Consider the following 12,848-nt stretch of genomic DNA (forward strand, 5'->3'; position numbering starts at 1 on the left):
AAATAAAACGTTTTGGGTTTTGGTCAAAAGCTAGGCATGCTCAAAACCTTTCTAACATTCTCCTTTCATGTGACTTTGCTTTTGTCTGCTTTTGCTTCACACTGCTCTTCTTCTGAGCTGCATCTCTCACCTTCTGCTGGAGTTTGAAGCGAAAGAAAGACGACACGAGGCAGGATGGGTAGAGGGCAGCGTGGCCAGTCCAATTCCAGCATCACGTCGGGCCCCTGGGGGTAGATAGAGACCTATTTCGTTATTCCTTCCTCTCTGGCTCATCTGTCCGTGGCCTCTGACTCGTGACCTTCGACATTTGGCCTCTCACCGTAGATAAATATACGTACATAAAACTGAAAGCCAAACAACGGCTCAAACCTGGGGGGGCTGCAGGTGAGTCAAAAAAACATGACAACATATTTTCAGCATTCCTGTAACTGGGAAAATAAACGGCTTTATTTAATTGTGTCTCGGCTGAGAGTCAATCATTCACATCCACGTCTCAAATAGAAATATACGTTTCACGTTGATTCTTCTTCAACCTTTTCATCAAAGTAGATGCCAATTTTTTTTTCTTCTTTTCCTTGAATCTTGAACACCCCGATCCCAACCAACCACCCACACAATTTTCCTCTTGACCCACATGAAATGAGTTTTGACCACACCACCCAGAACAAGATGAGCCCTATTTTTCCTCCTCCAGCATGTTCCTATTTGCCCGCTAATCCGTATTTCCACAAGGGGTAAGAGCTATTCTGGCTTTAACTGGATATACACATGGGGGAAAAAATAATCAGAATAAACTAGTAATGTATGGAAGATGATCACATTATATGCCGCCAGACGTCCTCTGAATGTTTACTATCTGCACAAGATCAAAATCAGCTCATTTCATCATAGGAAATATTGAAGATGGAAGAAAATCTATTCCCGTCAAGGCAATGTAACAAAAAGTGGCATGTTTAACATAGAAAGCAGTACAAATACTAGAACAGTCCACCTGTAGTGAACGATTGAGACGGCTTATTCTTTATGGAGTAGGCGATGCAAACCAACAGAAAGCAAAACATGCCGACGAGTGGAGATCCTTTGATGCTCGCAGCCATCTTGCTGCATATCAGGCGTGAAAATCTTGTGCGACGTAAGAGTTCAATTTTTTTCCAGAAAATCTTGGCTGAATTCCCAAATGGGGTCATTCACTTTTAGCGGTTAATGCAGGGGTGTCAAACTCATTTTTGTCGTGGGCCACATTTTAGTTACCGTTTCCCTTGGAGGGCCGTTATGGCTAATAACGGTTTATTCAACTATTGTTTAAGTTACTGGAATGAGGGGTTTGGTTACAAGAAATTGCTTACTTTTGTGGGCCACTGAAAATGATGTGGCGGGCCAGATCTAGCCCCCGGGCCTTGAGTTTGACATCTGTATCTTAGATGAACAGAATTTCTACATTTTGAGCAACTTTCATGAGACATTTTTTTTGTAGATATTAAATGACTAAAGTAATGTTAGTATCTCAAAAATAATGAGAAATATCGTTTAATCATTGTTGTTATTTTGTCATATTCGTAGCTCTTGAATTACACTGGTCAACCGCAAATGTTAATCAGAGATGACTGTATGTGTCCCTGAGCCTATTTTTGATGCTGATTTAAAAAAAAAAAAATGTCAATCCGGGTTTTGAGATTTATTTTCATTTTGGATTTTAAGTTTGACCAACAAAAACTTGCGCGATGAGGATTTTAGCAGGCGTTGTAATCTATCGCAATGGCGTTTCAGATAAAAATTCCACGTTGCCAAACCCAATTCCTAAATATGACTCAACATATGACAAGTTCATATTGTTACTATTATTATTATCCTTATGAAAACCTGATTTCAAAAAAAAGAAATCGAATTCGACAGTCTTGTGGTGTCGCCCATTGCTCAGCAAATTAATGGCTTCAAATCCAAGCTCGTATTTGACACTGACCGATTTGAATTCTTCTTTTGTGTCCTCCCTATGTCCTGCCCTGATCTTCACATGCAGCCTTTGTCAAGCACATCATGTCAGTGTAAGGGCGGCCCCAGCCCCCCCCCCACCGCGGTGGTGGTGAGCATCGAGTATGTGCAGACCCCATGGTGTCGAGACATTCACTCGCTGTTTCCTGCGCCACCTGAGGAAGCAGGGCAAACAAAAGGACTATGAGATGTCATTTCTAAATCCTTCCATTGTTTTGTTCCACACGTATTTGTTTTTTTTTTGTTTTGTTTTGTTTTTTTTTCTTTCCCTTGCCGACCTGCCTCCACCTGCTGTCCATGCAATCGCAGCGAGTGCATTGCTCTCCGTAGTGTTCAAAATGAAATAGTTGCATCGATTTTAAGTCAGCATCCGCATAAAAGATCCAACACATGAATATTGAATCAAATCAACTGGTGCTCCTTAGGCTTCTTCGGTTCCGGACGTGTTCCTAAATTTCCATCTCCCCAAAATACCTTCGCCTGATTGGGGGTACGCCAGTTTTCTCAGTGCAGGAGGGGGTGATGGGAGAAAGAGGACCCTCCCTCTTGTCACTCATTGGCCGGCAGTCTGAGCGACTGCTTTGGCACAGGACTGGCTACCGAGGTCGATCCCCTCCTCATCTAACCCGACCCTGAGTCTTAACTTATTGTACTCTCATCTGCCATTTCGCAAATAAACTTTTCACAAGTTCCCATTTTATTTCCTGATCTCCCACACTTTCTGTGTATCTCAAAAGAAGGAATGCATTCTCACCTTTTTTTTTAACTTATCTCATTTATTGCGATTTCTTTCCCTCAATATTGTGATTTAAGATTCGTTCATTTATTGAAGGATCCCTTCCCGAGTATTTTATTTTTTTTAACAAATATCGGCACTAAATTAATTTGTCTGACAACGAACAATATCAGATTTATTATACATAAATGTTGAAATGTTGAAAGGTTGGGCTTAGACTAGAATCAACTTCAATTTAGAGTTTTTAACTTAACACTTTGACTTGCAGTCTTTTATGCACTCACCAAAATCATTTTTGACTTTATCACTATAACTTTTCATGATTCGTGAAACAATGATTCAGTGTGTAAGCACCAAATTTATTCATACGCGATATACTGTACATAAATAAAATATACATCCATCCATTATCCAAGCTGCTTATCTCCCCGTGGGTCGCGGGCGTACTGGCGCCAATCCACAGCTGTCTTCAGGCAATAGGCGGGGGACACCCTAAACTGGTTGGCAGCTAATCGCAGGCCACACATAGACAAACAACCATCCGCGTTCACACTCACACCTAAGGACAATTTAGACTGTTCCACTAACACTAACATGGTAAGCTGTCCACTGTAGTAACCGCTGTCCCTGAAAGGGTTAACCTGCCATGCATGTTTTTGGAATGTGGGAGGAAACCGGAATACCCGGAGAAAATCCACATAGGCATGGGGAGAACATGCAAACTCCACACACGAAGGCCGGAGCCGGGATCAAACCCTACACCAATAAATTTAAGCCTACAGATCAACCAAAACGAAGCAGTTTTGTGTGTTGCGTCTTTTATATTGCAGCTTCTGCAATTGGAAAATTGCTTTTTTCAATGTCGATTTGAATTTAATGAATTGTTCAGCCCTATGTGCTGTGAATTAAGTTGCAAAGATGTAACGCAGCCGCACACAATGACCGTTCATCGCCTCCTTGTACTCAGAAATGGCCAACAAGAGAGTTACGTTTGAGGGTTTCCTGCCCATGCTTCAGACAATCATCAACAGCCCGAACAAGGCCGGCTATGAAGACTACGTTGAGGGTCTGCGCGTGTTCGACAAGGAGGGTAACGGCACAGTGATGGGCACCGAGCTGCGTATCGTCCTGTCAACACTGGGTAAGTGAGACGCCGCCCTGGTGGCCGCAAAACAAAACGGGCGACAGACAGTTGGGCCTTCCTGACTTGGGTTGCCTTTTGCCTCCCTCGCAGGAGAAAAGTTGAATGAGGCTGAGATTGACGCTCTCATGGCGGGTCAGGAAGATGAGAACGGCTGCATCAACTACGAGGGTGAGACGAGTGATCGTGATGTCAGCACATTTGCTTCCTGCCTTGTGGCTTGTATTGTCGCAACAATAGCTTAGATCAGGGGGTGTCAAACTCATTTTTGTCGCAGGCCTGATTTTAGTGACAGTTTCGCCTTGGAGGGCCGTTATGACTGAAACCATATAAAGAAGTCGAGAATAACGGTTTATTCGCCTCGTGTTTAAGTAACTGTGATGAGGGGTTTGGGAACAAGAAAATGCTCACGGCATCACTGTTATTTATTACAAATGAGAAATTGTGATTTTAGCAACCATCGTGAAAGTTGAAATCTTTGATTTCCTTTCAGGGGCCACTGAAAATGATGTGGCGGGCCAGATCTAGCCCCCGGGCCTTGAGTTTGACATCTGTATCTTAGATGAACAGAATTTCTACATTTTGAGCAACTTTCATGAGACATTTTTTTTGTAGATATTAAATGACTAAAGTAATGTTAGTATCTCAAAAATAATGAGAAATATCGTTTAATCATTGTTGTTATTTTGTCATATTCGTAGCTCTTGAATTACACTGGTCAACCGCAAATGTTAATCAGAGATGACTGTATGTGTCCCTGAGCCTATTTTTGATGCTGATTTAAAAAAAAAAAAAAGTTTTTACTTTTCTCAATCACCTCAGGTTGTTGAGATGTTTCATGTTTTTAAGAGAGCTTGAGCAAGATGTATTTTATCATACGTTGTAATTCATAATTGACATTTCAGGAAAAACGTTTCCACCTGTTGCTGACTCTAACCCTTAATTTCTAAATATTAGTTATTTACTTTATTATTATTATTATTACAAGATCTGATGTGCTAGAGAAAAAAATCAGGGCAGATTATGAATCAATCAAAATCAAAACAATTTATCTGAAAAGGTTCACCTGCATATCTCATTAAAAAAATTAAAAACACCTATTCACCAGTGTTATTGTTTGTAGTACATAATTGGTGTGTAATACATTAGATATGTCGTTTTAAACTATTACACATATTTGATGCTCACATTTTTTTTCTTTGGTGGTGGTGAGCATCGAGTATGTGCAGACCCCATGGTGTCGAGACATTCACTCGCTGTTTCCTGCGCCACCTGAGGAAGCAGGGCAAACAAAAGGACTATGAGATGTCATTTCTAAATCCTTCCATTGTTTTGTTCCACACGTATTTGTTTTTTTTTTGTTTTGTTTTGTTTTTTCCTCGTCTCCAACTGGTGCTCCTTAGGCTTCTTCGGTTCCGGACGTGTTCCTAAATTTCCATCTCCCCAAAATACCTTCGCCTGATTGGGGGTACGCCAGTTTTCTCAGTGCAGGAGGGGGTGATGGGAGAAAGAGGACCCTCCCTCTTGTCACTCATTGGCCGGCAGTCTGAGCGACTGCTTTGGCACAGGACTGGCTACCGAGGTCGATCCCCTCCTCATCTAACCCGACCCTGAGTCTTAACTTATTGTACTCTCATCTGCCATTTCGCAAATAAACTTTTCACAAGTTCCCATTTTATTTCCTGATCTCCCACACTTTCTGTGTATCTCAAAAGAAGGAATGCATTCTCACCTTTTTTTTTAACTTATCTCATTTATTTTAATGAATTACCGTAATTGGAGTCATATCAGCGACAGCAGGAAAAAAAATATATACTGCATACATCAACTTGACCGTTTAAATACATTACAGTTGCTGCAGGGTGGGGCGAGACGGGGGGCTTACAGAGATGGGCAATGCCGGAAAACACAGAAGCTACCGTAATTGGAGTCATATCAGCGACAGCAGGAAAAAAAATATATACTGCATACATCAACTTGACCGTTTAAATACATTACAGTTGCTGCAGGGTGGGGCGAGACGGGGGGCTTACAGAGATGGGCAATGCCGGAAAACACAGAAGCAAATAAACAGGTCAGTCGGGATCAAATACACGTCCTCCGGAAAAAAACAAAACAAGATCACACCGACGTCTTTTTCTCAATGGATGAATCGAATGTTTGTTTTGTCAACACAGTTCATCCTTTGGACTTTTTCAAAAGTTTTCCACATACGGCAACAAAACAGCCCGATACGTTGGTTGTAAAACATCTCGAGATCTGCACCAAATGCACACACAAAAAGGAATCCAGAAATGGCATGTCGCATTGGGAGCGCCAGCTGCACTCCTTTAAATATGAGACGCTCCAACATCTGCATTCGAGTCAGTCCTTTGCGTTGCTCAGCAACGCAACGGCGGCGCTGCCCGACACCAATAAATACACTGTAAATAACTACGAACTACAAAACGTGAACTTATTTATTTCTTAGCCAATGAATGAGGAAATGACTGACTAAAATCCCTTTTCAAATGACAAAATAGCCTCTTTTAGTTTGTGAATCAATTCATGCTCATCGCACGTGACTCTGCTTTTGCAATAATGCAGGTATATTTTATTTATGGTCGTACGTTGTTGCTTCCTTGAAAATGTTTTGAAATGGGAAGTCAATCCCCTGGATTTTCTGTACAAAAATATGTTCTATGCAGCCCCACCAGTCTAAACGCGGCATTCTGATTAATGTTTGTGGAATACGAGTTAAGCAGTAAAATCCACCTGATTTGGGGTGGCCATTTTGTCACTTGCTGTCGACTGAAAATGACATCACAGTTGCTGAGGGGCTCGGGAACAACCAATCATCGGTCAGCTTCAGAAAACAGGTGAGCCGTGATTGGTCGTTACCTTAGTCCTGGGCAACTGTGATGTCATTTTCAGTCGACAGCAAGTGACAAAATGGCCACCCCAAAATCAGGTGGATTTTACTGATTAACTCGTATCGCTTTCAGTTGACAGACGGTGTCAACACCCCCCCCCCGAACCCCCTCCTCACCTTAAATGGCTAAAATCAGGTGGATTTTGCTGCTTAACTCATTCTCAACAAGCACGATATTAATCAGAATGCCGTGTTTAGACGCGTGGAGACACATAGAACATATAAAAAACATGTTTGGGTTGACTACCCCTTGAAAGGACATGTAGCTGGTTAAGAACCTGTATTTTTATTTTCATTTCCCTCTCTTTCTCTCTCTGTCTCTCTCTATGTATTGATATTTGTTTGGTTAAATATTAGGAGGAAACGAATGACTAGCAGTATGGATAATTGGCTTATCAAGGGGTCTGCTGTCCATGCACGTTAGCAAGAACAACACGTGCAGCATGATGTGCTGGCCACATAACGTACAGAATATGGCCACAAGTAAATAAAAGCTATAGCTCCTTTAAAATGTACTGTAGACCCAAGATCAGTCAGGTCAATATGAGGCTCCCCCACCACCCGCTATTTGTATGTACAGGTAATCCCGTTTAGCACTACAGGTGAACTATTCTATGCAACATCATTCAAAAGGAGAGGCCGGGGAAAGTAGGACCAAATAGAACATGTCAGGGATGAAAACAGACAGATAGAAAGAGGAAAGTTAGGAGTCCCTCCTGGTGGGTCTTTGAGATGTGAAGCAAAGTCGCGATCACCCTGAGTGGCCCTCAAGGCGGCGGGTGGGTGGTGAATAGCTGACAGGTTCAATGTAAGAGCATCCACGATGCATGTTCACAAACCCTGCTTCGCCAGAGCGGCAGTGAGGTCCTCAGCTAAGGTCGCTAACTGCGGCGACTCCAACATGTTGAGACTGCCGGACGATGAAAGGTGGCTGTCCCGGTGGCGGTGAGGCGACATGGAACGGGACCGGCCCGGCGACCGGACGATGATCTCGGCCCCGTGGTCCACTCGGGCCTTGGCGTGGTCGCGGAATGTCAACCTGTGGCTCTCAATCTAGCAAGTGGTGAGGTATGAGACATTGTTTATTTTCTTCAAACATTAAAAATGGGATTCTGCTGAAGCAATTCTTCAATGTAATCAAATGAAAAAACAAATGCCAGAAGATTGCTGTATAAATGTTGAATAATTTTTCACTGGCTTCTTTGGTACACCTACACAAGCTAATGAAGTACAATAAAAGAGCTGTACATAAACAAAATAAATATCAATAACGCTTACTGTAACACGACCTCCTCCTGGAGTGTGGTGAGCATTATCCAAGGACCCCACCTTTGCGTGGGCTTTGTCTTTAAAGTCCAACTTCACGCTCTCAATACGAACGTTACCACCACCTGAACAACACCAAGCACATATTCTACAAGTGAGCGCCTTTGTTTGTTTGTTTAACAAATAGTGATACTCGAACATGCTGTTCTACACCACGGTGAAATTTCCCTTTGGGAACAAATGCAAATTCTGGTCCAGCTTAGTAGCAATATATCGAACAATAGCGCTGTGAAAGATATCACCAGCAGATGGCGCTGCAGGACCAGAAGCGGTCGAGGTGGAAAACGGGGAAAAAATGGTTTGCTTTTTCGAATCAGTAAAAGTGAGGAGCGATATATATATAGTAGCGGACCCATTTTCAGCTATGAGAACTTCGCCACGTTCCCCTTGTCACAATCATTAATTATAAAGAAGTCAAATCGCTTCTTGGAGTTTGTGTGTGGTTTGTCGAGAAAAGTGTGTTACCAGGACGATGGTGAATGTTGTCTAACGAGCCGCACTTTGAGGTCACGTGACTCAGGTCAATCTTCTTGTTCTGTATCTGAATCTGTAAAATAAAGAAATGAGAGCAGGCTGTCAGGTCAGAGGGCTAACTGATGTTTATCACATAGAGGTTTTAAAAAAGATGCAAAAAGATAAACACGTGCTTGATCTTGTGGGGTTTTTTTTCCTTTTGAATAGTACTTGTTAGTATGCAAAACAAGGAGGAAAACCAACAATACTCCTTTGTTGTGTGGAGTTAGATCTGATGTGTCACATGTCCCAAGACTTCTTAACCCACTCGATATTTAAGTTAATTTAAGAGTACTCAAAGCGTTGGCAGCTGTTACCGTGGCAACCTACTGCTGCCATCGGCAACTAAGGGAAAGCTTGGGGAAAAAAAAAACCATGACGGTTTATAATTCAGCAATGCTCATGATCAGCCTTCGAGCAGCTTAAGTTTTTTGCAGACACAACCATCTCCAAGGGGAAGGGACACAGCCAAAAGACAGCACAAGCACACAAAAGAGACACAAACACTGAGACGATGACTTTTTGCTGCACAAGACTCACATTGCCACCTCCTGCCGAGTAGCCCCTCCTGTCCAAGGACCCACACCTAGACTGAACATGGCTATAGTCCATCTTAACACTGGGGATGAGGACCTGCAGGATGGAGGTGAGGAATGAGCTGGGAATGGGCTTCAGCGGGCTTTCTGACATCGACATTCTTCAAAAGCCTTATTGACTTATGCATGTGGTGTACAAAAAAAAAAAAGTCATTCCCTTAGTAGAGTTATATTGAACTTTTAGTTCAAAACATCTGCATGTAACCATGAGGAATTTCTTTAAACATTTATTCACGTACATTTTTGGATTGACCTGTCGTGTGAAATACATTTTTCTTTTCCTCCGATATTTAAGAGCAGTTACAGCCGATGTTCAAACTGTGCAGAATGTTACGGTGGCTTACAATATTAAATATACACATGATGCATTCGTTTTAGCCTGTTCAATAAATCAAATGTAAACTATTTCAAAGTGGACCTTGCATCCATCCATTTTTCTGTACGCAGCCTATTTTTAACTCAACATTTTGCGACTGCCAAGAACATTTCACCGCTAATTAAAAGCTGCCTTGTTGTTGTCTCCAAGAGCTTCCTTTAATTACTTTGGTCTATCCTTGCACATTTTATGTTTAGGCAGTGACCTGATTTTATGGATAGGATCAGGTTCTAGCAAATATAATCACGACATCTAGTCATTGAAAAAGTCATTAGTTGTTACTGACACAATCTAATGAGATCCAAAACAAGGGTTGAAATGAAGATTCCAGACAGTATGAGCAAAGAAAATAATACAAAGTGACTTAATTCAAAAAACTTTATTATTGTGGTTGGAACTTGCAGTGGCTTGGAACTTTTTTTTTTTTTGTAGTCCCCATCACATAACATTTTTTGTTTTAATAATATAACCGAAACATCTTCCAGTGTGATGCAGTGCAGTTCCACACCACTGCAGCGTCCAATCACGTTAACACAGAGGACTTTGTATTCGACTCTTGTTTTGGCTCTCATTAAAGCGGCCTTATTAAAATGCAAATGTTGTCACTTCGTTGTCATATTCGTTGATAGGAAACAACTGTAATCGTTCCGCTAGCACTCGCATGCTATCAATTTATAATGTATGGTGCTGCGGTGTACCAGCAGGCCTTGGGTCCAGGTCATACTGTGAGCCGTCGACAGACACAGCGTCAAGGAGATGACGCGGAGCACTGAGTTCCAGATCCAAGACGGGGCCTTGTGTTTGGCCTCAGTTGCCATTATTTGCTCCTTGTGCTTCTATGGTGACAATGACAAGTGGCGGGTCAGTGGCCCGGTGAGGCCTTTCGGGGGAGGGTGGGGCCACTACTAGGAGTTACTACTGCGGGTCAAGGGCGGGGGGGATGATGACCCTGGCAACACTTTTAAATTATGCAGAAGCCTACGCTTGGAACTCTGGTATAAGTGCTTTAACGCCCGACTCGACAGCTTATCATTTTGAACTGTAATGAGGATTTTTAAATGTAATTCCTTCTTTTTTTTTTTTTTTTTTTTTTTACACCCAAATTCGAGCCAGTAGAGTATGAACTTTTAGTTCAAAACATCTGCATGTAACCATGAGGAATTTCTTTAAACATTTATTCACGTACATTTTTGGATTGACCTGTCGTGTGAAATACATTTTTCTTTTCCTCCGATATTTAAGAGCAGTTACAGCCGATGTTCAAACTGTGCAGAATGTTACGGTGGCTTACAATATTAAATATACACATGATGCATTCGTTTTAGCCTGTTCAATAAATCAAATGTAAACTATTTCAAAGTGGACCTTGCATCCATCCATTTTTCTGTACGCAGCCCTTGACCGTAAAAAAAAGTTTGGACATCCTTGGTTTAATAGCAAGTGAACCGACTCTAATCTTGTCTTGCACATATAAAATGATGCAAGCACCCACACTCCGTACAAAACTGCCAAAGCCTTAGACGATTCGTTTATAAATTGCAAGGATGCTAAAATGTTAGTACGCTGCAGTGTTTAAAGACCCTTGTAGCTGCAAAAGAGAAAAAGCACGAGTGAAATGCAGACAAAAGAGTTGGTGCGATGTATAACAACAAATACATTTCAGCCAGCACGGGCAAAGCAATGCAGCCACAGTGAGAGAAAGTAACACGGTACAAATTAGGGTGGAAGAGAGCGGGAGAGCAATATTAAAAGAATGTTGAAAGTTTAAATGCATGACGCAATTGAGTACTTCGGCATGATGAAATAGAATTGAATAACCCCAATATAGACCACTGAAAAAATAAATAAATAAATATCATACTTGGTGTTACACACCAAAACCAACCAAAGACTGGTCACAGTATTCTGTGTCCTCTTACTCCACTGCCAGGTCGTTCACAGACTTCTCAATGTAGGAGGTGGTCTTCCAATATGGCGTCCTTAAACACACTTCCCCCATGTGCAATAAAGTCGGCTACATTCAAACCAGCTGTTGCAAACATAATCGCAGTGCAGTCTGAGGAAAATCTAGTCTGTGATGTTGCGTTAACCCTCTCAGGGACGGCGGCTACCACAGTGGACGGCTTATCATGTTATCAGGATTACAGGGTGCAGCATGAAAGGGTTAAAAGTGGCCAAAGTTTATTCGGCATAAGCGTGATAAAACGTTAGGGTCGCACACGTCACCTTTAAGGCTAATCGGGAATTTTGCACAGTGGAAAAGATACAGCGGGGATCAACAGGGAGACTCATTGGCTCCGGGGAAGGAAGACAAGAAGGGGGTGAAGGGGGTCAACATTGAGGGCTACATACATTGCCTCCACTGGGAGGTTGCTTGAGATTATCCTTGGAGCTGCATTTTGATTGCATATACCTGAAGTCCAGCTTCTTGTTTATAATATGATTCTAAAGAGAAACAAAAAGGATGACATGGCAATGAAAATTCTACTCTAGAGGGCACCGATGACAATATAAAATACAGTGGTACCTCGACCTACGTTCATACGAAATTTTCAAGTTACGAAACACCTCAACAGGAATATATTGCCTCTTGTTATGAAAGAAATTTCGAGATACGAAAGGTAAAAATACGGTATGGGCTGCTCCTCACAGCTCCGAGTTTCCTGAACAACAAAAAAAAAAAACGCGCAACAGTAGGCGTTCAACCATCGAGGTCCCACCGTACTATTTCAAAACAGCTACCATGGATCACTCGACAGTTGTGCTTTTGTTAGAACCTCACCCCTTTTGTATAACTTTTTGGTGCGTGAAGAATATGTCAAAAACTGATTCATCACTGATTTGTGGACCAACTCCGAAGAGAAATATGTGGCTTTGTTGACAAGACAGTGGCTGCGGGCTGACATATAACAGGCCATTAAAAAAAATGTTTATTCGTCATACAAGTCTTAGTTGATGGTGTTATAAGTGATGTCAAGATTTGTTTCCAATTGGACCAGACGAAACATATACAGAAGATGTTGACTTGGCGCCACAATTGGGTTCGTTTGTTGCTTTTGCTTTTTGCTCCTTATATAAGATCTGCAACATACTGGCTCCTCGTTTCGTGCTCGCACTCCCTCCGGTTGAAAATATGCCGGCGGGATTTCTCGGAAACGCGGCTTCCGTCCCAACCGGCCGGAAGGTAAAATTGAAGTCAGGCCGGCGGTGTGGCGCGCACGTGTTTGTACCGCACACACGACCCGTCCCTCGTGGTTTCG

At 42.2% G+C, this 12,848-nt stretch overlaps 3 protein-coding genes and 1 long non-coding RNA gene across 5 annotated transcripts in view; 2 read left to right on the forward strand and 2 right to left on the reverse strand.

The window, feature by feature from the left end:
- myl1 (myosin, light chain 1, alkali; skeletal, fast) overlaps positions 1 to 5,544 on the forward strand; it is an 11,434-nt gene extending 5,890 nt beyond the window's left edge. The window contains exons 6-7 of one of the 2 annotated variants that reach the window (XM_019895548.1): positions 2,018 to 2,074; positions 5,069 to 5,544. In XM_019895548.1, the coding sequence (XP_019751107.1) occupies positions 2,018 to 2,046 (29 nt within the window). In that variant the 3' untranslated portion in view covers positions 2,047 to 2,074; positions 5,069 to 5,544. Of the gene's footprint in view, positions 1 to 2,017; positions 2,159 to 5,068 lie in introns of those variants that run through there. The other variant, XM_019895547.1, reaches the window with a different exon arrangement.
- LOC109531311 (uncharacterized) lies at positions 2,423 to 5,775 on the reverse strand. The gene is made up of 2 exons (XR_002171148.1): positions 5,599 to 5,775; positions 2,423 to 2,743 (listed from the first exon to the last, which is right to left on the reverse strand). It is a non-coding gene; the product is annotated as an uncharacterized LOC109531311 (long non-coding RNA).
- LOC109531310 (myosin light chain 1, skeletal muscle isoform-like) lies at positions 3,658 to 4,126 on the forward strand. The gene is made up of 2 exons (XM_019895549.1): positions 3,658 to 3,866; positions 3,960 to 4,126. The coding sequence occupies exons 1-2, from the start codon at positions 3,695 to 3,697 to the stop codon at positions 4,109 to 4,111; spliced, it is 324 nt and encodes a 107-aa protein (XP_019751108.1). The 5' UTR covers positions 3,658 to 3,694; the 3' UTR covers positions 4,112 to 4,126.
- Positions 5,776 to 7,080: 1,305 nt separating the features above from the next.
- Positions 7,081 to 12,848, reverse strand: part of map2 (microtubule-associated protein 2) — a 50,198-nt gene continuing 44,430 nt past the window's right edge. The window contains exons 17-20 of the mRNA XM_019895353.1: positions 9,157 to 9,249; positions 8,569 to 8,650; positions 8,056 to 8,168; positions 7,081 to 7,830 (exon numbers count right to left, since the gene is read on the reverse strand). Coding sequence (XP_019750912.1) covers positions 7,609 to 7,830; positions 8,056 to 8,168; positions 8,569 to 8,650; positions 9,157 to 9,249 — 510 coding nt within the window. The 3' untranslated portion in view covers positions 7,081 to 7,608. The remainder of the gene's footprint in view (positions 7,831 to 8,055; positions 8,169 to 8,568; positions 8,651 to 9,156; positions 9,250 to 12,848) is intronic.

The sequence above is a fragment of the Hippocampus comes genome, unplaced genomic scaffold (genome assembly GCF_001891065.2).
Source record: "Hippocampus comes isolate QL1 unplaced genomic scaffold, H_comes_QL1_v1.1 scaffold237, whole genome shotgun sequence".
Lineage (NCBI taxonomy): Eukaryota > Metazoa > Chordata > Actinopteri > Syngnathiformes > Syngnathidae > Hippocampus > Hippocampus comes.

What these genes read in the sequence shown, in the direction of transcription:
- LOC109531310 (XM_019895549.1), top strand. Translation starts at nt 3,695, where the DNA reads ATGGCCAACAAGAGAGTTACGTTTGAGGGTTTCCTGCCCATGCTTCAG. An exon ending in TATCGTCCTGTCAACACTGG is followed by an intron (nt 3,867 to 3,959) that starts GTAAGTGAGACG and finishes CCTCCCTCGCAG; the next exon opens with GAGAAAAGTTGAATGAGGCT.